General features: G+C 40.6%; 1 protein-coding gene across 4 annotated transcripts; it reads left to right on the forward strand.

The window, feature by feature from the left end:
• Positions 1-261: 261 nt before the first annotated feature.
• On the forward strand, positions 262-22,988 carry LOC122978956 (phosphoinositide 3-kinase regulatory subunit 6). Of its 4 annotated transcripts, XM_044346059.1 has the most exons (22): positions 7,619-7,700; positions 8,659-8,735; positions 9,739-9,823; positions 9,960-10,064; positions 10,601-10,692; positions 10,832-10,900; positions 11,402-11,534; positions 12,352-12,421; positions 12,584-12,782; positions 13,410-13,557; positions 14,491-14,577; positions 15,483-15,723; positions 16,009-16,296; positions 16,943-17,042; positions 17,534-17,656; positions 19,583-19,690; positions 19,844-19,946; positions 20,102-20,166; positions 20,266-20,356; positions 20,470-20,531; positions 20,681-20,787; positions 21,778-22,988. In XM_044346059.1, the coding sequence occupies exons 3-22, from the start codon at positions 9,766-9,768 to the stop codon at positions 21,932-21,934; spliced, it is 2,406 nt and encodes an 801-aa protein (XP_044201994.1). In that variant the 5' UTR covers positions 7,619-7,700; positions 8,659-8,735; positions 9,739-9,765; the 3' UTR covers positions 21,935-22,988. The 4 variants fall into 4 exon arrangements, with proteins under 4 accessions (XP_044201993.1, XP_044201996.1, XP_044201995.1 ...); XM_044346058.1 differs by lacking the exons at positions 7,619-7,700; positions 8,659-8,735 and adding an exon at positions 262-354; XM_044346061.1 differs by lacking the exons at positions 7,619-7,700; positions 8,659-8,735 and adding an exon at positions 262-354 and having other exon boundaries at positions 19,589-19,690.
• Positions 22,989-23,705: the final 717 nt, after the last annotated feature.

Below are 23,705 nucleotides of genomic sequence, written 5' to 3' on the forward strand. Positions count from 1 at the left end.
AACAAGCAATACTTTCCTCATATTAGTAATATATGAGGAAAGTATTGAAGGATAACTGCAATGCTACTTTACTAGGCAATCAATCAATCAATCAATCTATCTATCTATCTATCTATCTATCTATCTATCTATCTATCTATCTATCTATCTATCTATTTCATTCTTTATAAACTTTGTACCTGATTGGTTATCATCGTTGTGACGCGTTTAATGAAACGCTATTGGTCGCCTGCATCAGTGGGCGTGGTCAAAAGAGCAGCTTCACTGTCGGACCGTTGACGGGAGCCGAGTATAGTGTCACCGACAGGGATGCGACAGTTGGCGGATGGAGTAGTCTGTACAACTTAATTGCAGGCAAGTTTTCCCAATTATAAAGAAATATTTTTATTTTTTTACATCTGTACTCTATAGTTCACTGTCTGCTTACTCGCAGAAAAGTTAACGTCGAATACTGTTAACTGTAGTAAGCTAATACTGCAGGTGATGAAATTCATGTTCGCTTAATGGTTCCGCGTGCATATAGATATAACTAGTTAGCGTTACATTTATTTTCATTTTACATAAAACTGTGCGTGGATATTTGAGCTTAAGTCTTATACTGTTTATATCTATCTTGTCTGCTGTTTGTCTCTTCCCTACCTGTTTATATTTGAGGGATGTTTTTTTTGCTGTTGTTTATGGCTGTCTTAATGATGTTTACGTTCTGCATAATTGATGAGCCATATTATCTGATCAGTCAGTAGCTAACTGTACCAAGTAGATAAGATATATGGCAGCGGTTTGTTATCAGTCAGCATCTGACTGATATTGCTTACCTGTCATTCCTGTGCTAATGTGCTGTACTTGTCAGCGGGCTTCTCTGAAGAAGCCTCTCTTTTTTGTGAATGAGCTCCTTTATATGGAAGTGAAGCTATAAACAAACGTTCACACATCATGCCCTATGACACGGGAAGACACGAGGGACGGCGGTTTATTTTTTACCCCTCCTGAGATAATAACAAGGGTTTGATAACAGTGCCTGATCCTATTGAAGCCCAAGCTCTCTGTTGTGTCTGTTGGGGTCTAAAAGCACAGCTGTATTTCCTCCGGCTTCCTTGTTTTAGATCAGAGCTTCCTGGTACCACTTTGTGGTTAAGTGGATGCAAGGTGGCTCCAGTCTGTGTGTCTGTGTGTATTTTTGTGTTATTATATTAGTTATACTTATATATAACTTTATATGTTAGTAGGCTATATTATATCAGCCCCCTTGTAAATTATGTTTTCATTCATAAAGTAAGCCAGTGATCATTTACAGGCCATTTCCTTAGCAATAAGGCTCACATTAAATCTTTATAGGCCCTGTAAATCTCCTATGTTGACTAAACAAAGAGGTCCACACCCTCCACTTCTTTTACACAACGCCCAGTTAAAAACCATCAGACCAATCTTGATCAAATTCAGACCAGTGATGTCAACCATCGGGTGAGGTCATGCCGTCAGAGACGAGAAAACAGTGACCTAGTGACAGAAAATATGTAGGTTATTAGATAAATGCTGGTAATCTAGTTTCTTAATTCACATGAGGAGGAAAAAGTCCATGTGGAGATGAGTGTGATCTCCATTGTGATTTTAAACTCACCTTTACACAATGTCATCACCATATCCAACTATCTTATGATTGCAGAGTAAAACCACACAGCCACAATTCCTGTGATGATACAAACACCTACGATGAGATAATGCAGCCAAAAAAACATGTTTTGGATATCTGTTGTGGTGAGGCAATGACTGGAATAAGTACATCATAGGACACAGTCACACCAGTCACACCTGTCATGAAACATCAGCTTAACCGCACAACCTCTGCATTAACGTAATGGTGAAAAACAACACACATGTATCAAGATTTTTTTCATCAATAAACAACGGCCTATCTAGAGCCAAATGATCTGAATGTGGGGCACTACAGTGTTTCAAATCTGTGTTGGTTAGTCCGGTTGAATCGAACTCTGGTCTGCAGTTGTACTCAAGAGCAGTAACACATGAAAAAGTGAACCACCAAGACGTGAAAATAGCCAACATTCATAGAAACCAAGTTATTAGCTACTGTAGAATATTAATAGTTAGCGAGAAGTTGGTATCCTCTCATCTGCATTAGTTTCCTTTAGATTAGGATCTAACAGTCTTCTGATGTGTGTATCTTAAGCAACTTCTGCAATACTAGCCCTGGTGGTTGTCAATTCATAGTATCATGACATCAGAATGATGGTGTACCGGTTTTTTAATCATTCACTTCTAAGTACCAGTTGGTGTTGCAAGTTCCACTATTTTCATTATTGATTTATGTGACTGTTTTCTCGATTAATCGATTAGTCATTAGACATAAAATGTCGGTCACTGTTTCGCAAAGCCCGAGGTTACGTGCTCAAATGTCTTCTTTTGTCCTGGCCAACAGTCCACAAGCCAATGACGTTCAGTTTACAATCAAAGGGGTCTTCAGAGAGCAGGAAACATTCACATTTGAGAAGTTGGAATCAGAGATTTTTTTTTTTAATCAAAAAATAGTTGGCAATGAATTTTCTGTTGATCAACTTATCAATTAATCTACTAATCATTGCAGCTTTAAGTCAGTGTAACGTGTTTAAATGCCATTGAAGACAAAAGTTTCCCAAAAATACATACCAACTGAATCCTAATCCTTAATCACACTGAAGTGAATGTTGTTGTTGTATTTTTAAAGCTTTTCATTTGTCATTTGTTCCTTTATTTGACAGCTGAAAGTGCTGACAGACAGTAACAGGAAACATGGGTGGAGAGAATAGTGATGACATGCAACAAAGGTCCCGGACTGGAATCAAACCATGGACGGTTATGGTTATGTGGTATCACCAGTGGGTTAAAGGGGTGGTGCTGAAGTGAATGTTTTTAAGTTATCAGTTTCCTTTATGTAGGTCTGCGGTCAGATCTGTGACATTTTTAATCAGTGTGGAGGACGAGGCCAGAGTTCATCATCCTTTCATGTTCTGTTAAAATTAGACCCATATTCTGACAGCTGGATGGATGGGGTGTGATTTATTGTGCCATTGCGCACCATAAAGGTCAACATCATGTGTCATCGCTGTGACCTTTCTATACAAAGACCTCTCAGTCCTCTCATTCACTTAAAAGCAACATTTGGACCCGTTTCGTAGTGGTGTTGTTAATCAGTTGATCAAAAAGTGAGCCCACATGAGGCCAGTGATGTCAGAGGGTCAGACACACAGAGCATTACACTTGCGGGCTATAAGGAAGTATTTGGCCTTTGGAAGGAATGCTGATGTTCCAGAGGCGGTTTGGAAGAGATGAGCGGAGGCACTTATGGTGGTTTCTGTTTGAAAACTGGTTTCCCTTACCAACCTAAACACGAACTCCGACTAGACTCTGCAATTAATTTATTTTTAATTGTGAAATCAGTAAACAAACTGAGCTGAGCTGCGACATGCTGTTGATTACGCTGCAAATACGACTGACAGTAGTTTCTCCTGCTACAGAGGAAAACAACTCAATAAATCCATTTGTCCTCCTTTTTCCCCTCTAGGGCTTGAGAAGGACAGTAGTCTAGTGCAGTTAGATCAAATAGATGCCTCCATGTCTTAAGGCTGTGTTGACACAAGATGTATATGCCTCAGTTGACAATTTCAATTAAGTCAGATGACCTGATAAATTCAAGCTATCTCTTACTCACTTGACATAATGCCTTATAAACAAAGTGCTCGGCAAAACCCTTCATGTTTACAGTCATGCACTCATGTGTCACTTGATATTTCTGACAACAGCACAGTCGGTTGAGGAACTTGCAACTGGCAAGTATTCCCAGACAAGCTGACCCGAGGTTTTCCAGTAAATGACAGCCTTTCCTAAAGTTATTGCAAAACACTCTTTATCCCACACGCTGCCAAGATGCAGACAGCCGCAGACTCTCTTCACATTGAGACACCACCCTTGTGTTTGCACTGTGAGGAATGAGAAAACAAATGGCGACACTTCTTGGCACGGTTGTGTACCTGTGGGCTCCTTGGAAAGCAGTCTCCATCGTGGCTGAGGCTGTTTCACGCCAAGTGTGTGTCTATTTGCGTTGCTGATCATGTCGATGTGACGCATTTGGTACATCCTGTGCTTGTAGCAGATAGATTACTTACACTGAGTGACCTTCTGTGAAATCTTACCACTATGTTATTGCGTTTCCTCATTATGCCCACAGTTGCTAAATAAGGTCTACCGGGTGGTGAGACGGACAATCCACAGGACTCCTCACATTTGTCTGCACACTTTTGACTTTTTTTCCTCAGCATGTTTGTTTTTCCACACACGTCAGTTGCAGAATATTCAGAATATGTGGTTACAGAATGTCTCATACTTTGTCCATTACTGAAGCAGGGTTATTAACTATTTATATAAAGACTCACTGTATGTGGCTTAAATATTGCACTTGAACAGGTACACTTAACAGCAATGTTTTGAAAAGTCCAAGAGGAAGTCTGTAAATAGTTTTAAGGCAAAAAAAAAAAAAAAAATGGAAATTCATCATCACTTCTTTCCCAAGTGGCCCAAAAAAACAAGGTCTTTTAAGCCAAAGTCAGTCAGAACTGCAGTCGATGACTAAATAACATCTGTATAACAAAAATATCTTGTGTCTCATTAAGAGTTTGAGTGAAAAGCATAAATCATTCACACTCAATGTTCCCCACAGCTCTCTGGTTATCCACAGGCCTTCTGCCTGAGGCCACAGCTGTATCTATGGTAACAATACTCTCTTTGTTCAGAGCTGTTTTTATCCTCAATAAGAAGGGATTTAGAAGTATTTCATGCATAAAGAATGAATCTAATCACTATTCCAAAACACTGAGGGGAAAATCTCTGCAATAAGGGCCCACACGCACAAGTGCTGCGCTCAAGGAAAGCAGAAAACTGTTGGAAATTGACAAAGTGTTTTGGTGCAAACGTTGTACATTGGAATGAAAACTACTGTCGAGAGTTTCAGATTGTAGAAACTCACTGCTCATGTCTTTGATGGACTGTAGCGTGTGTGTCTGCAGTATGACATTTATCATTATAGATTGTGTGTATGTGTGTGTGTGCATATGTGTGCCTATCAGCTTGCATCTGCATTTTTGTTTCAACATAGTATTTGTGCAAAACTTCCTGACAATCGCAGGCTGCCTATTCCTTCCTAAATGCCACATCCTTAACTGACCCCTGATGGACCAATCGACCCAGTTCACACCATCACAGACCCCACAAGAGGTCCCACACGACACACACACACCTCGGGAAACCCCCTTTGTATTGCTACCTCTTCCTATCCCTCTTCCTCTCGCCTGATGGATTTAGCACACCGCCCCCAGCAGCAGCATAAATCTTCACCTTGTGATTGGATGCCGTATTTATACTAACTCCCCCAGTCAGCAACTCTCATTGAGGTTGTTTTTTTTTGTGACATACTCACCTTTTTTGTTGCATATTTTGGTCATTAGTGTGACGTTTGCAGGGCCTGGGGAGGAAATAATCCCTGGTCAGTCAGACCAGGCAGGTTTACACACACACACACACACACACACACACACACGCATGCATGCGTAAAAGCGTGCACAAACACACACTCATCCACCAGTCCAAGAGGACTTCCTCACATTGTCCGGCATGTTGATGCAGGAAATCACTTTGATTGATATCCCCCGTTGCTCACACTAAATTAAAAGTTGTCTGTTTTAGGGGTTTCTGTGCAACTTTTGCATGCGTCACACATGTGCATGCCACAACATTGAGTTGCTGTTTTGGTTATATTGTTTCAGATAATAATCAAAAATGAAAAACGCACTGTTGGCTGTACAGCAAGATGACATGCTGTACAGATGACAACTGATGTGTATCAAGCGTATTTGATATAGAGAGAGAAGAAAAACTTAAAGGTATGATGCTACTTTTACCATCAGATCGTTAAACACATCATGCACACAGGTCCCTTCCAGACATGAATTTCCCCTCCAGGAAATTCAAATGCCGCCACTCTCTACCTGTACTTGTATTGTCAGCTATATGTAGCCTATAGGGGATAAACGCTGCTGGTGCTTTCCGCACTCTATGTCCAGCTCTCTATGTGAAAGACGATATGGCCTATCTGTCTTGATTTAGCCCATGCTATCCTAGGTTAGGGGATTTCCAATCAAGCAAAAGCACACATACAAGCCCACCCCTACTGCAGCACCCTGAGCACCACCTCTGTTTTGCTCTATGAACGCACTTCCACACATCGCTGTCAGGTCCTTCCTGTTTTCTGAGATATCTGCAGTATGCCTGAACGGAAATGAGCGCTCCTGTTTTCTATTTGGCCGCATTGTTTGAGATTTGTTTGGCTGACCGCTGCCATGCGCGGTGGCGGCTGCCCACATGGGGAAGGTGTAGATGGATGTGTACGGCAGCTGAAACTAAGATCAGGAACTGATTCACATCAACCGTAAATAGTCAACAGTTGCAGCGGAAGTTTGTTTCATTGGCATGTGGCCTTGGTACCTGTAATAGCTTTTCTGCTTGTGCTCTGTTTGTTAGTAGTGATGTGGGTCATTTGGATGATGTTATTGGCACCTGTGACAGGAAGGAACGACTCGCAGTAACTAAAAACATCTCAGGGATTTTGCAGTCTATACCTGACCGTTCCTGTGCATGTGTTGTTTATAAAAATGACGGGAGGACATTGCCGGAAAATCTGAGTTAGTATTAAAAGATCCCCTCCATGTGCTTTCAATGCACAGTAAGTGATGGGAATGTGTCCACATAGTCATTTTGTGCAAAAATGCATTTATAAGTTAATCTGAAGATTAGCCTACATGAGGGTCTTACATTCTTTTTAGCATCAAATTCCCTCTTTGTGTTCCCTCGGTCAGTGTTTCCCTGTTGAAAGAGGAAATTAGGAATTTTTTAGGGAACAAAAATAGGGAATCGGCTCTAAAAAGGGCGTAACATTGAAATGTATCTACATGATTTGACTCATTTGGACATCTGAAGCTTCATATTGACTTTAAATAAACTTGTGGATTTTGGCCCCCATCACTTACAATGTCAGTGCATAATGAAGGGATCTTCTAACAGCCAGTATGAACAGGAGGAATGATTAGTGCAAGAAAAACCCATTGCACTGTTCATTTGGGCTCCTGACTGTCGTTTTAAGAGAGACTTGAAAACTTGCGAATCCATCCTCGAATATAAAACTGTGTCATTTTGCATAAAGACAAATTTAAATATTAACATCTCCAATTCCAGTGAAGACACCGTCAGTAAAGACGGGGTTACGTGCTGGAAAGTTGCTATGAAATCATGCATAAGACATCAAATTCTCTATTCAATGTGCAACCACAAAAAAAGTCTTTTATTTAAATCATTTGTTTAATATAAGCATAATATACAATCAAAAAGCTATGATGATGCTGTCTTTGTTTTGACGGGTTCACAGCGAACTTTCTGCAGACTATGGGTTTTCCAACCTAGTTATTTGGAAAGGCAGTGAATGATATGGTGCATCTATTTTTAAGCCTTTTTTTGACTCTCTGTCTCTCTCTCACACTGTCTCTCTCTCTCTCGCTCTGTCTTTCTAAATATAGTGTCGCCCGCCCACTCATTCTGACAGAGAGGAAGTGCTGCGTGTGTGTCAGAACCTACGCTGCACTAATAGTTTCTATTAGCAAAAGGTAAAAACAGAATTTGTGTCTCTGTGTGGCGGCGGTGTGACATGCAGGCATGCACATGAACGTTTTGGCTTTCGTGTGCATGTGTGTGTGTGTGTGTGTGTGTGCGCAGAGTCCAGTATGTTTTCATTTCTGTCCGTGTATGTGTGAAAGAGAAAGACAGTGACAGGAAAAATAAATTGACTCAAAATCTTTTGAGTCATGTATATTACGTAATGGGCACCAGTTAGTTGACAAAAGGTGTAAAGAGGGAGAGATAATGAGAGACGGAGAGACAGGGACTGAATACACAAGAGGCAGCCGGAAACTTGTGGTCAAACAGGCAGCGTTCAGCTGCTGAGGCAGCGCTGTTAACTCACTGTTTTTGAACGTGCTGCTTTTCTTAGAGGGATCAAGGCTAAATCCATCGCACTAAATCCTTTCATTGTACACATACGGCCTGTGGAATGACCCCTGATGTGTGTGTGTGTGTGTGTGTGTGTGTGTGTGTGTGTGTGTGTGTGTGTGTGTGTGTGTGTGTGTGTGTCAGGGAAAGAGGAATAGTGAGAACACGAGAGAGAGCAGAATGCCACGAGCAAAAGTTTAGAAAAGCAAAGAAATCAGTCGTGAGTCAGAAAACAGAAATAAATCCACCATTCAGCTTTGAGCCAACTAAACACTCAAACAGGTTATGACTCTCACTCCGACACCTGCACACACAAACACTCTCTCCCCCCTTTTTTCTTCTCCCCGCCTCCCCCCTTCCACGCCGCTGGCACCGACACACACACACACACACACACACACACACACACACAGCGCTCTCATCCCCTGTCACTACCTCACTCATGCCCTCACACACAAGAGGAAATGCACCCACCAATGAATTGTCGCCCTCGCTCGCCTGTGACACTCTCTCTCTCGCTCTCTCTCTCTCTCTCTCTCTCTCTCTCTCTCCCTCTCTCTGTTACACACTGGTTAGTTTTGCTACTGAGAGTGCGGTGTGTGTGGATGTCAGATACATGCAGGACTGTTCGGTCCGCGTCTGTACAGAGCAGGGTAAGTTTATGTAATCTTTTCTCTACTTTTCGCCTCGTGTGGTGTTTACAGCTGTATGTTCAGACACGCTGATTTATTTTAACTAGTGGATAAGAAGTTAATTAATCAGTTCCATGAAGCAAATAGGTTTCAAGCTGTTTCGGATATGATTTGTTTCTGTAACTCTGAGCTCTTATGATGATGATGATCAGCTTCATGAGCTCTCTGATTCATGTTCAGTATGTTTAGAGTAGAGCGGAGTGGAGCTTTTTAAGAATTCATCCAAGAAGGGCCGAAGCAACAAAATAATCTGATCTACTTCTCTCTGTGTATATAAGAAGTGAGGTATTTATAAATTGTGACAGGAAACTGCATTTCCCTCGGCAGTTAGCGATTAATGTTTGTTGTGGTTTTGACGGTCTTACATTTAATTTGTCGGCTCTATCTATCGGATGGTAAAGGATCTGAAAGAGCGCATGCCATGAGGGCAATTTTCGCTCAGGTCGCTTTGGCCAATTTCCACTATATATTTATATTGTGGAGGTGTAAGAGGTGACTCACAAGCCTGTGTGGGACCTGTGATAATGAGGGTTGAAAAGAGTCAAAGTCATTTATAGGAATGGTCTTTACCACTGTTGGGCACCTTTTGTCACTTGCTAAGCATGAGTACATGCTGGTAGGTGTGTATAGGTGTTTGTGGAGGTGGGGGTGTGTGGGGAAGGGACTTTAGACACTGAGCTTTCGGTTTTGTCCCTCAGCAGTAACTACACAGGTTTAAACTAGAGGTGCCATATTTCACACATCAATATCAAAAGAGAAACATTGAGAGAAGAGACATATTTATGATATTCTAGTCAGCCTTCCTGTGAACACAGAAATAGATTTTTATAATAGTTCTATCGAACATATATGTTTAATTTCACACCACTTAACCACATTCACTGTCAGAGGCCAAAAGTCAGAGACTGCCCATCTGACAGAACATGAGTGACACTTCCTGTCTATGTCTTCTTCTTGATTACAGTTAATAGACCCACAATGCGTGTGAGACATGACCAACAAGGCCCCCTGGGATAACGCAAGCAGTCTGTGCAGCATGGAGCCAACAGGTAACACACAATGTACTCAGTGATGCAAATATATACAGTTACATCCCTGGTAGAAAAAGAATGCATCAAGTCTCACAGTATTTCGAAACCTTCTCATATTATACTTTAACGCCTAAACTCTCGACTTTATTTTCAGCCGGCTGCTCCCCCACAGTTCCAGAGCCAGAACTGTACCGCAGCATCCAGGCTGTGCTGCCCAAAGAAACGGACCACAAAGTGGCTCCAGACTGTCTCAACAAAGGTAAAAAATATGATCTACTACACCAGAACATGTCACCACCAGATATGAAAAACTTCCTCTCAGTACTAAGGCAGTTCTATCTGTCTTTGCTATTGTATCACACATAAGTCACAAACAACTCTTTATATCACTTAACTTGTGGTTAAGAGTTTTCAGAAAGTGACCATGTAGATTATGTATTCAAATTACAGTGGTTGAATAGTCATGGTGGTTTTTCAGAGGAAACTCAGTTGTTCTCCTGTTTTTTGTATTTTTCTGACAGTAATCCAAAACTCAATCTGAATCCTTCTCGTAAACTTTTCCACCCTAGACAGATATTTAACAAAGCCAGATTTCTAGTGTCACTGTCATAGTGGAATATTTAGCCATGTCAGCAGTATGAGGGCTGTTCGGTTGTTAGTCATCAGATATATATTGAATTAGCAGTGTCATGGAGAAAAGAGTGACACATTTAGCAAGTTTGTGTTCAGTGCTGTGGAAATTGTGCATCTGTTAATGGCTCATGTGTGTGTGAATGCGTCTGTGTCTGTGTGCAGGCATGCTGAGATGGACGCTTCATAAAAAGGTTCAAAACAATCCTGCCAACAGCTTATCTCTGGTCTGGGTGCTGATAAAGGAGCTGGAGAAGGTACGTGACCTCTGCTGTAGTCCTGTTGACATTATGACATCATGTTTCATTTTATGTTGATTATTGATTAATGGATTGATGGATTGATTGACTCTAGCAGTGTACAGTCCTCAGTCTATAGTGTGTGTTTTCTCCGCAGGCTGAGAGATGGGACTCTCGCAAATACATCATCCCTCTGCTCCACACACTCATGTACGCCATCATTCAGGTACGGTGTTCTCGCCACATTGTTGTGAAAAAACTGCCTCACATTAGTTCATTCTTACTTCTATACACTGATTTACACTACAGAGCCATACTGGGAAGTTCATCTATCTCTTACAAGCAATCTATGTAATTGAATATATATAGTTATCCTGATTGGTTGTATCCACCAGACTGACACGTTGCCTTATTGATCAAAAGTATTCTTGAGTCAGTATGTCAGAAAATGATGTATGCATTGCTTAAAAGGCGTGAAATGTTGGACTTTCCATCAGTGTTACTTGAAACAGTATCAAACAGGAGAACGTGTTTGTTTTCACTCCAGGAACAAATATGAACAAGGAAATGGTTCCTTGAAATTACAACATTTAAGCACATGTAGTTTTTCCTCATATTTTAGCAACAATAATTACCATTCGCGAACCGTAAGAGGAAATTGGTAAATTGTTTTCCTTACCAGCATTAGTTGTAACCTCTACTTGTGTGTGTTTTTTTCAAATTCCAGACAGCCTACATTCCTGATGAACTGTACAAGCGGGTTTATGACTTTTGCAAGAGACTCCTGACTTTCCCTCATCCGTACTGCACTGTAGGCCTCAGCTACACCAGACAGATCAAAACTGAACGCTTCATTCCAGGTATTATTCAACACTTGCTGTAGTTTGAAATTTAAAACTAGAGGTGATCGGTTCATTTCTATCTGGGTTCACTGACTTCAGAACTCACAGATTAAGGAGCTAAATCAGCGTCGTACAGCACACTCAGCATTTATAGCCTGTAATTGTTTAGAGATTAATTATATAGTATTCTATAAAACATGCACGCATGTTTTATGACCTGACAAGCCTCGGTATCAGGCCGTCTTTACTCCTGTCCTCTCCCCAAGCCTAGCGTTAGGTCAACCACCAGCTGATATGTGTGTCTATGACAATGATGTGTTGTTATGATGATGTGATTGTATACCGTCATTTCCCATGAAGACAGGTGAACCAAAACATGAATTATCTATTACACATACTGTTGACAGTGCAATTATTTCCTTTGTGTTCTAACTCAGTTCAAAGAACGGCAAAAAGGGAGAGCGAATATGCTTCCTGATTGTAAAGATTTATTTTTACCAAACAAAAAGATTAAAGATAAAAGCTAAATTAAACCAAACCGACAACAATGAAAGAAGAAAAAAAAATGCAGCCAGATAGATGTGACTGAAAGCAGCTGATACTGCAGAGCTCAGTAGCCAGTCAGACTAGGTGGGCGCATTTCTTCTTTGACTCAGCCCTCCACAGTCCTGCAGCAAGGAACATCATACAATGGAAAAACATATTATGGTTTTTATGATGTTTCTTTGTCCCCCCACGTCAGTGTATTAAATACATTTTGCATTCATCAAGCATGCGTCAGTTAATGGAGATTCTGCCACTGCGTACTGTCATTCAACGCCAATTTGATCCACAGGTCTGATGTACCAGAGGATGGTCATAGCTGAGCAGAAACTAAGAAATGAGCACTATCCCTTTCAGGAGAGGTAGGTCATAACTAAATAATGCATCACATGTCTGTGTGTACAGACACAGACACACAGACGCCTCAGAAAATTGAAGATTTACTAAGGCGGCTGATTTTATTTTCTTATAGTCAACTTGCCTTCCCTGGTCATTACTCAAACCTCTCATGTAAATTCCTGCAGGGTATTTGTCCTGGCTGACCCAGAGGTCTTTACTGATCCCTTGGCACAAGTCCTGTTGGGTGATATTGAGGCGTCTGCTTCAGCTTCAGGTGGATTTCTAAGTCCTTTAGATCACATGCGGACTGTGGTCCAACACTCCATACAGGCTGCTTTAGGAGCAGAGCAGTGCCACGGGACGAAGCTGGCTCAGGCCCTGAAGGTCAGTGGAATACTGTTTGCTTTTTGCTCACGCTTTGCCTTCTCCTTTCAGTTCTCTTTTTTCCTTTCTTGTCCGTTGTATTGTATCCTCTATTGTTGTCGTTTTCACTGCTATTATGCTTTGTATGTTTGTTGATTGCAGCTTTTCCCCGCCTATCTACTTCTCCTACAAACTTTGGACTCAGAATGCTTTGCAAAGTAAATGTAACAGCTTTTCCGGATACTTACTATTTTCTCTTTCAATTATTAACCCATTAATTGATTGTCTTCATGAATGTGAGTTTACTTTATACTTGAATGTTGATCCTCTATCAGACTAAATCTGTTTAATATCTAATCTGTTTAACAATCATTTGATTGTTTTTGGTTATAGCAGTATATTATAGCAGCATCTGGATTAGAAATAAAGAGTACCTTCCCCAAATGAACGTGTCTGTTGTCTGTGCTGCATGGTGGAAGTGTCTCCTGGCACCGGTCCTAAAGTAACACCTCAGCAGGACACACATGAGGGCAGACATACACGCACACACCGGGGACCCTTCACCCCTCCGCTATTAATAGTCTGTGTGTGTTTATCTTCCCGTGTGCCTGTGTGTTCACCCACATGTGTTTGTGTGTTTTGTGACAGGACATGGGTCATGATGTTGAGCCGTACTTTCAGGAAGTGTTGGCGACTCTAGAGCAGAGCGTGGAGGAGGGAGGCAGAGGGGACGGTGGAACGTTGCGGAGCCGTCTTCAGCAGCTGTACAGTGAGATTGTCACTGACACAGATTCAGGTGGGGGGCTCTCTGAAAAGGAAATGCAACAAAGCTGAGTTTGCAAAGCAGAGAATCTGTGAGCCGCTCTCAGAGCAGCTGTGTGTTATAGGCATAAACTTATTGGTTTAGCTGAACATCAGTGAAGGGGGGAGAACCACATGAACCACAGTAATATCTGGTTACGTAACAGACAGGAGTCAAATGGAAAAAGAGAAATGACGAGACGAGGATGTTACTGTGTCATCTGTTATTGTTAATCTTGATATGAACTCGTAAAATGCATTCTGACCATGCAAAACGATCCGCATTAAGTGGACCAAACATGAGGGTGATGTGCTGTTTAGTTGCATGAAATTAAAACCACTTAAGTCATAAAATGAATGCAGTGTAAAGATGAATCTGAGGTGACATGGAAACAGTCCTTTGGCTCTAGCCTTTGATGTTTAACTTGGCTCTCTACTGAAAAATGTTGCAACTCAAAGCTATTCTGCTATAGAGCACATTGAAAAATGCATTTGTATCACTTTTTCTACTTTTGCTGAAACACATAATCAGTAATCTGTGCTGCTAAGCAAGTGCAGTGGTGTTTGGTGAACTGTTGGAGGACACATGGCAGGTGATGGACATGTTTTCTGTGCTTCACACGCCAGCTGTTCAGCTGAGATCAAATATGTGACCTTGCTTCTATCTATTGGTTTCCTCTGTGGCAGTCAGTTGTCTGTTTTTTTTTTATTTTCCGGATATCTATTTCCGTGACATACACTCTTTTCCCCGCTATTATCATGTCTGATGAACCTGCTCTCCCCCTCATCCCAGCTGGGAGACTGAGGGATGGACAGAGAGGAAGTGGGGGGGTGGGGGGGGGGGGTTGTTTTGTTTTGAGTGTCATTGTGACAGTTTTGGTCTTTTCCTCTTTCTCTCTTCCTCTGTATGTATGTGTGTTTATTGCAGAGCCATTGTCAAAAGGACCCCTGTATGACTGCCCTCTCCCCAACCCAGAGATGAGCTTCCACTTGTGGACAGAGGAGCTGGATATCTGTGAGTGGCTCTGCACATTGTGGGGGGTCTAGAGGAAGTTGTTACTACCTGTCAGCTGAGCTGAATAAGACTAAAACTGTAGAAAACTGAACTGAAGAAACCTGAAATAAAGGGAAAATGTACCCAAAATACAGATGAAAACTTTTACTTGGGATAATTTCTCTAACTTCACTGACTCATTTTGTTATTTGCAGCGTTTGTAGTGTTTAAGAGCATCACATGTAGATGCCAAGTTTTATTATCACTTCACAAAGGGTGAAATGCTTGATAAATTAAAGTTTATTCATTGACAGTAGCCTTATTAGACAATTAGCATAAATTATTCAATGTAACTTGGATGTTGGAAATGACTAAAGTAGAAGTAGATGAAGCAGTTTCATTTAAAATAAAACACTGTACTGCTTAATATGTTGAATAAGATTACTGTATACTAAAAAACATTGCTTACTGTAAATAAAGGACAACAATTATTGCCTATGAACTGTATGTAGCGCTGCATTAACAAGCATTAAATGCTGAGGGATCACAAGGCAGGAGGTGACCAAATGTGTGAATTGATTCCTCAGATGGAAGCAGTGGTGTTTTAATGTTACACACACAGAGCTTCCTCCCCTGTTGATGAACTGGAGTTCTTTCCCAGAGGAAGAGCAGGCGTGCGTACCCTGCAGCTCCATAGCAAAGCAGTTACACATGGCAGAAAACTCATGTCTGTGGTCTGTCTATGATTAAACTTAGCACTTAGTGAAGCTAAGCCCACATGAGTTATAACAGCCATCAGTGAAAAGCAGCTGAGACAGTTATTGAAAGGACAAAGTGTTGTGTGTGTTGTGTCTCTATGCTTTGTCTTTGACTCCATGTGAGACTCCTGATCCACATGTTAATGATGAATGTTAATGTGCTGACAGGGCGAGAGCTGGCCAAGTGGTTTCGATCCAGCTCCATGTCGGATCAGTTCTCCCTCAGCCCGGAGCAGGAGGACTTTGAGCTGGATGAGTCACCTGACCTGATGCCATCTGACAAGACTCGCTTCTCAGTCATGTCCAACGACAGCGGCATTGAAAGAGACCTGCCCCCCACCGCTGATCAATCCCCAGTGTCAACTCTGGATGCTGCCAGCCTGAGTGCATCATGGGAACAGTGCAAAAGGTAAATCTAGTACCTGTTAGTTAATGGTAATTAATGGCGACTCTGCAGTCTTTCTAATAAAAGATGCAAAATGCCAGATATTTTACAAAGTTTTTGGAATAATTACCTTCCTTTCCATGTAAATCAATTTAAGATTCACTGGAGATTCAGTTGACAATCCTCACAGAGAACGAGTCATTTGCTGAACTTGAAAATGTTATCAAGCGTTCTTAATGGGCTCTTTTGCATCATTTCTTTTGGTCTGCAAGCCTTATATTACTTTAAAATGATCCTCTTTTCTCCCAGTGAACAAGAGTCGTCAAAGCTGTCACGGCGTGGAGGCATCAAGATGAAACCATCTGTGAAGGACAGTATGGCGCTGATGCAGGACACCCTAGAAGACCATGCAAGCCTCGGAGGAGGAGGAAGTGGAGGGAGGGGAGGAAGAAGAGGGGCGACTCTGCAGAGGCGGGCAGGAAGCAGTGCAATGCAGAGCCCCTTCCCCAAGCAGCAGAGACACTTGACTGCCAGAATAGTCGTCATGGGGGATGACAGGGTGCTGGGCCGCCTGGCCAAAGCCTACTACTTCTTCAGGTGAGCGATACAAACATAAACAACAGGTTTATTTGGAAGCAGCTAGAGGGTTAAAGTTTTGTATGCGACTGAGCTGTAAAAACACTGTATTGCCTCCATTAGTTGTTTGCTTCTGCAAGTTTTAACTGATGCTTTTGATTTTTACATCTGTTACACTGTACTGTTGCTGTTGTTTTGTAGACAATAATATTTTCTGGCAAGTGACGTCTTCATGTTATCATGTATGCTGGTCTTTCTTGTGAACACAGTAGCTCAACAATACAATATAATGTACAATCAGCTGTTTTGCAACAAATTATTTCATAATTTTCCTTGAAATTACTGTAAACTGTACAGAGATAAGAAAATCATCCATCTTTGATGCAAGAAAACGATATAGGTGAAAAATGCTTTTTGTCACAGTGGGCTTGTTCACATTGAACATACTGTATAACGTGTCATTTAAGCACCAACGATATTTGATCACTTCAACTGAACTGGAGAGCTATCAGATCACTGTTTTAGATTCTTTTTAAGTCTAGTTTAGGAAGTTCTACTTCCCTTCTTGGAAATGTCATGTTTATATCGAAAACCTTTCTGCTGGGATTGTCATACGTGCGCACTACTGCTCTACTCTTCTCACGAATGGTTTGGTTCACCATTGCAGGAAAAGGGAAGCGCGAAGGCTTTTTCTTACAATGAAAGTCAACCTCCAGTTTTACTACATCCCTGTTTGCAGGGCTCCTACTCCTATCTCTCCTGTCAGGGTAAGGCAACTTCCTCTTGTTAACACACCGTCAGCCTGTGAAAGTCAACACACCTGTGACATATTCTTAGTGTTGTTTCACTGTATGTTTATTTAAGTGATTCTGTAGTGACGATGCATAGAAATACTCAATATACTCACCTCCACCTTAGAACAATTGCATATTTGTATTAATGATGCAATAGGAGTTATTGAACAAACTATATATATATATATGTGTGTGTTTGCTGTTATTTTGACTATCTTCCCTCAAATGCATATGCAAATAGGAAAGCACGCCTCATATAGCCCACATCTCACTTTCATGATGATTTGCTTTGAACAAATACCAAACACAGAGTCCAGGCACAGAATGCATCAGAAAAAGGCTCAATAGTCTTCATTTGATGGTAAAACACAAAACATGCTGTAGGTAAAAAAACAAACAAAAGTGCTGTTTGTTTGGCAACAGTGATGTATGTTTGGTTAAATTTTCATGTTCCCTTTTTCTAGGAAAGTGTCCATCTATCCAAGGGAAAACCCTGCACTCTTGGTTCCTACTTGAGCATGGTGGATCCGTGGTACAACTGTAACATCAAGAGTTTAGGCTGCATGATCCCCAAACTGGCTAAGATGGTATGACACGATTCAAAAGACATCTAAAAGAAAATGCATCTTCACAGCAGGTCTATGTTAGATAAAGCCTATGAACACTATGATTCTAATTACTTGACGAACACATGTACATACCAGAAACTGAAAATGTCATCACCTTACCGCATCCCATTTAGTCAACATGGCAAGTGTTCTGTGCATGACTTGAAACACAGGAAGTTGCATAACATCTCTCACTGCGAGGAAAATAAGTAAGTTGATTTCACTGAAACCACAGCTACAGTGAGATGAACTCAAAAGACATCTCAACAACTGTGTTGACACCAGAAGCGGGGGTTGTTGGCTGGACTGTTAAACATCAGGGGCTGAGCACAAATTCTTCGCCATCAAAAAAGTACTTCTAAATAGACTGTTTCCATGCATTTTTCATTCTTGCATGAGGGCTTGAGTGAGGGCTACACATCGCTTAAAAAATGTGGAAATTGGAGAAGGCACATGAATATTCCAGCCTCTCGAATGTCTCAAACCAAAAAGAATGTCATACCAGATACATACTACCATAATTACAAGGCTTGCATGATGGAAAATCCTCAAAACCTACAATGAATGAGAGTTGAAAACAGCTACTTACTCTTAGTGACTGAGTAAACTTTCAAAATTTGGTTACACAATTATTACTGATGGACCTACTTGATATGAGACACAATTACTGTATATTACACCTCACATTGATCTACAGTGATGTGTGATTGTGACACATCTGAATCATTTAAATTTCAAATTCGCTTTATTGGTATGAATGTCACAACAACAATATTGCCAAAGGAGATAAAACTTGCCTCGGGTGTCACTGTTTGTAGGATTACCAGACCCATAAAATATCATTTTTTTTGGCTATCTAACACCAGACTAGGCTAGTCTGGTGTTGCTAGCTGAAGGGAGGCACAACTAAGCTATCATTGCTAACGGTTTAGCTGGCGTTAGCTGTATATAACTTGTGCTCTGCTCATATTGTGTTCATGTAAGTTGGAACTCATACAGACATTTACACACCTTGTTTTCCTGACTCAGCATGAGAGGATGTTTGTCTACCGCTTCAGCTTCAACCCATGAGCTAGCGATTGGCATAGTAATGAATTGACAGTGAACTGTCAGCCAATTTCCATTTCCACGTATTTTCCTGTAAACCCTCTCTGATTGGTTTTGCCTCTGTTCCGTTCATTGGGGCTAAAGAAAAAATCTTCAAAGTTACAACCATGAATGTCCAGGCCAGGTGACACCCATGACCATAAGCCTTAAAAAGGAAATAAAATATAAAGGAACATTTATAAAAAGAAATGATGTGGAATTTAATAATTTGTAAAATGATGTAACAGTCCAAGAAAAGATTGACAACACTTTTTAAAACTGTTAGACAATACAATACTGTGTTATGTGGCATTGCTTGAGGTCATTTCTGTTTATGAGATTTCATGGAAAAAACTGAGTTGCTCTTTGTCTAAGTCCTCCCCTTCTTTCATTTCCTCTCCATTCTCGACTAAATGGAACCTGATTTGTATAGCAAAACTGAAACTTATGTTTTGTATGTTTGTTTTTTCCTCTCGGTGTTTTTTTCTAATTCGTCCATCCTCACCTCTCTTCGAAAAATTGTCTTTTCAAGGCACAAGAATGGAAATAAATGCCTTTTTGAATGGTTGAGATTTTCAAATTGAAACACAAAACCTTAAAATATATATAAAATATAAGCACTTTAAACTTACAGCAGGGTAACAAAGAGGTGTTTGGCTGTTTATTAAATGCTGGCAAATTACAAAGCACTGTTTTTAATACCTACAAGCAGTTGACCTTTTAGTGATGCTCATTATATTCGCGTGATACGACCAAAATTACTTTGTGGTTAGATCATGCCAGCAAGCAGGCTAATTTTACATGACTGTTTTTTTCTAGCAACAGATGAACCCAGGGACACCAAAAGACCCCTTCGTGTCTGATGTCATATCCTACTATGTCCGTACTGGCCAGCAGCCTGTTTACTTCACCATCTACTTTGTGAAGGTAGTGTGATATATTTTATGTGTAACTCTTCAATCTGCATCCTCTGCTGAGCTAAATAGCTTTATACCAAATATACAATATATACCAATATACCAAAGTTTGTGACAAAAACATTTCACATTCATTGCATTCACATTGCTTGTTTTCCATTAGATCACATTCACCAGCATGACAAAGGATCCTGTGGAAGAAGTGTTCCTCACCCATTTGGAGATGGAGTTTCCTGAGTTCAAACAAATCTCAGCATCAGTGAGAGGTAAATTGATTGGGTATACATGTAGATAAGTTGAACTTTTTCAATAGCTTTCTTTTTGTATTTGTGTTTTATGTGCACAGCTTTGCATGTGTATGCACATCCCTGCCTGTAACTGTGAACAAACCTGTTTGTTAACATGTCTGTCTCTAAAACAGAAAAACAAAAACAGAAGAGCTCGGGGGAGGCATGCGGAGCTGTTGTTTCCATGAATTACAAAAAGGTAAGTTGCTTTTTTAGATTCTTTATTTCCTTATTAGATTACTGTCATGAGGGTACTGACACGTGTGTGTTGTGTATGTGTGTGTGTGTGTGTGTCCAGGTGACATTAAGTGGCCGAGATGTTGACAAAGGAATCTCAGTCAGGATGTCAGGCGCTCAGATCAGTGCTATTCCCTCCAATGAAACAGAAGGTTTAGTATTATCTCAGTATTTCATACTAACAATCAAATGTTCCAAAGTTTTTTAAAATGTATTATTGCGTCTTATTTCACGTTCTCTTTTTCTCTCTGCCTTTGTCTCATAGATCTGAACTGTCTGACACTGACGTTGAATGAATCTCCAACAAAAAGTAAAAATAACACTGTGGTATGTTCACATAATACCTCTCAAATTATTGAACACTCAGATGTCTCCTGTCTACCTTTACAAAGACTGTTCATGTTAAATCAACTCATGGAATGTAAATGCTTTATACAACAATTCATCCTTTTGTCCATTTATTTTAAAATTGTCAGGAATCAAAGATTCGGACCAGCAACATTAAGATTCGCTCCTTGGAGAGTCGATCGTTCACTGTTACACTGGACAGAGACTGTCGCAGGATCTACAGAGATGTGCAGAGGTAAGAGAGACTCTCCTCAGCTGTACTGTAGGTGACTTTATTCATTTTAATGAAGCCACCGTTTGGTGTTTCATTGGTTAGAGAAATGATCGTTGATATTTATCATTGCTATCAAAACAGCAGCAGCAGATCAAAGAGTGCTCCAATTGGTTAAGGCCTCTTTAGGAAACCAGCCATGGTGGGTTTTTAAAGTGGAACCCTACAGTTATTATTTGAAGTTAATAATGTAGGGAAATACATAATGGCACAATCTGTTGGGGTCATTCTCAATTGGATTTTATAACTTTATAACAAGAGAAGAATAGGGAGTTTGCCTTGGTCCAGATCTTTGAATCTGCCCACTCCACCAAGTTCACGGTTGTTGGTCTGTCATCATGACATGAAACAGCGGTTTCTTGGTTGAAAAAGTAATTAGCCAATCAGTGCCTCTGTAGACTAACAATTAGCCAATCAGCGCCAGCGACAGGACTAATGCCATTGTCAAGCTGTTGTCAAGCATCAAGCTGTGCGGAAACATTCACTTAATGGCCTCTCTTTCGCATTTGAGCTGCTGGATAATATTCTTGAATTTGTTATCAGACCTGTGATTGACAAATTTATTTTACATAGATGGCATGTCTTCTCAATATCATCCAACATCATAGTTTGTTTTTACTTCGCTGCGCTCTGCTCTTAAAACCCTGGCAAAACAAGTATGTTGGCATAGCTACGCATCAGTGTCAACTAAAAATGAGTCAGACAGATACGTTGCTCTCTGGTGATTGGTTAGGGAAAATCGAATCCCCCTCCCCCAGTTAGAGTGGAGGCAATGTCAGACTGAAGATGTGTGTAACGAGTTAACAGTTCTGTCTGATAGCAAATAAGGAGCAGCTCATAAGACCTTTCACATCTGAAAATTGGTTCTTTAACTCAGTCTTGATGAATCTAGACTTAAATTTCTGTGCAATTTAAACTGATTCCTCTATTATTTCAAACATGTTTGTGTTGCAGCATCGAGATCTTCCCGTGTCTTGACCCTGGATACTGCGTCCAGAAAACCATGAGGTCCAAACTCAACTTGGGTGAGGACAAAGATGCTGGACTAACCAAATACATGAGCAAAGGACTTCCTCTACCAATCAACACATTTGCTGGAATCATCAACTGACCTCTGCTTAATGTGATGGAGTTGCTCTACAGAGAAACTTAAGAATTACAAGAACCATCCACGCTGTGTTTTGATAGTGGGAATGGTTGTTGCTTCTGTGATAACAGAAGTCTAGTTTGACACATGAACAGGCAAAAGGAATCACCTTTTAGTCATACTCTGCTGCTCCTGGAACCAAAAAAGTTTCAGTTCTGTCAGTCCGGACTGACTGGCACATCTGGAAAGACTATAAATCGACTTAAGGCCCAATGCAAAGCATGCAGGACTAATATCGAATTTTGCAGTTGATAGAACAACCAGTCTGCTTTTATAGTAACAGGAACAACATTTATTACACATTAAGCTATAATTGAACTCCTAACAGTGTTTCATAATTCATGAGTAATTTACTGTGTATACTTTGTGACATTCATTAAATATATGCAGATTGGAATCATGCCAGAGAACAACACAGCCAACATTGACACTGGAGAGACCAGCATAGAAAAAACAAATAAGCAAAGGTGTATACCTGTATACATAAAGGATTTCAATCCTTTAACTACTGATAATTGGATTGTAAATGTGACAATATTGTTAGAACTCAGCAGTCAATCTGGAAAATCTGCGTCACAAAGTTGCAACTTACTGAAGCAGATTTTGAAGGGTTGATTGTAATAGTAGCTTTACTTCATAGACACACTACCTTTTACTGCCTTCTTGGCACAACCACACATACCTACACACAAGAATATGGACTCACCTGTTCACAGAATCAGTCTGTCAGCTATTGAAACATGCAGATTGTTGAAAGACTGGTACGATGACAGCTGACAGACCACCGTTGTTGCCTTTGTTTTAGCTTAATCATTCAAATAACAAATAACTAAAGAAACTGCAGTGTTTATCATTCTCTTGTTATTCTTGTACCTGGTTACATAACCTAAGCTGTTTATGAAGATGCGAATGATTGACATTAGCCTTGGGTTTAGTGTTCTATAAACGGAAACGTTCTATAAATTTGCTAGAACTACACTATGTGCAGCGCAGAAGCTAGAGCCACGTGCACTGACAGGAATTACTACAGAACGGACACAACTACTGCGTGTTACTGTGTACTGTCTCACATAGACCCCTGCTTTATGCACACACACAATTATTAGCCTACTAGACTGCTGGCTTTGTCTTTAAAGCCACTGTCTATGCTTGAAAATACACAAAGGGCTAAACGTGGGGACAAGTGAAAGTGAAACTTGCATACATGCCAGTAAATGTCTCAAATGTAACCTATTAGCCTTGTGGTGTGAAAATCACCCCAACCCCCGTCCTCTTGTTCTTGTGTGCTAGCAGATGCATAAGTGTGCGAAACTGCATCAATTTGCACAGAAACTGCAGTGTTGATCATTTTTTTATGGGAGAAGCGCAGCAGTCCAGCAGCTGTGTGTAAAGCATGTAATACGCCTTATGACTAGATGTGTAAATATGACATGTCACAATTATGGAAACGTTCCCATAACGTACTGTCATCATTAGATATCCTCTATAGATATTCTCTTTATATAGTTATAGTGGGACGTTCAAGATCTGACGCAGCTGTTGGTGCAGTTGTTATTCATGAAAAAGATCAATGCAGCACTTTTTTTCTTTTTTTTTTAAATCTATCCTTCACAGCCACTGAATTATCATCTCCACAGTTATGATCTCAGACAGTAAAGGGCAACAGCCTCAGGAACTGAAAGTGATGTGTTTATTTGGTGCACAACATAAAATCATGTGAGCGTGTGTGTGCGTC

The sequence above is a fragment of the Thunnus albacares genome, chromosome 3 (assembly GCF_914725855.1).
Source record: "Thunnus albacares chromosome 3, fThuAlb1.1, whole genome shotgun sequence".
Lineage (NCBI taxonomy): Eukaryota > Metazoa > Chordata > Actinopteri > Scombriformes > Scombridae > Thunnus > Thunnus albacares.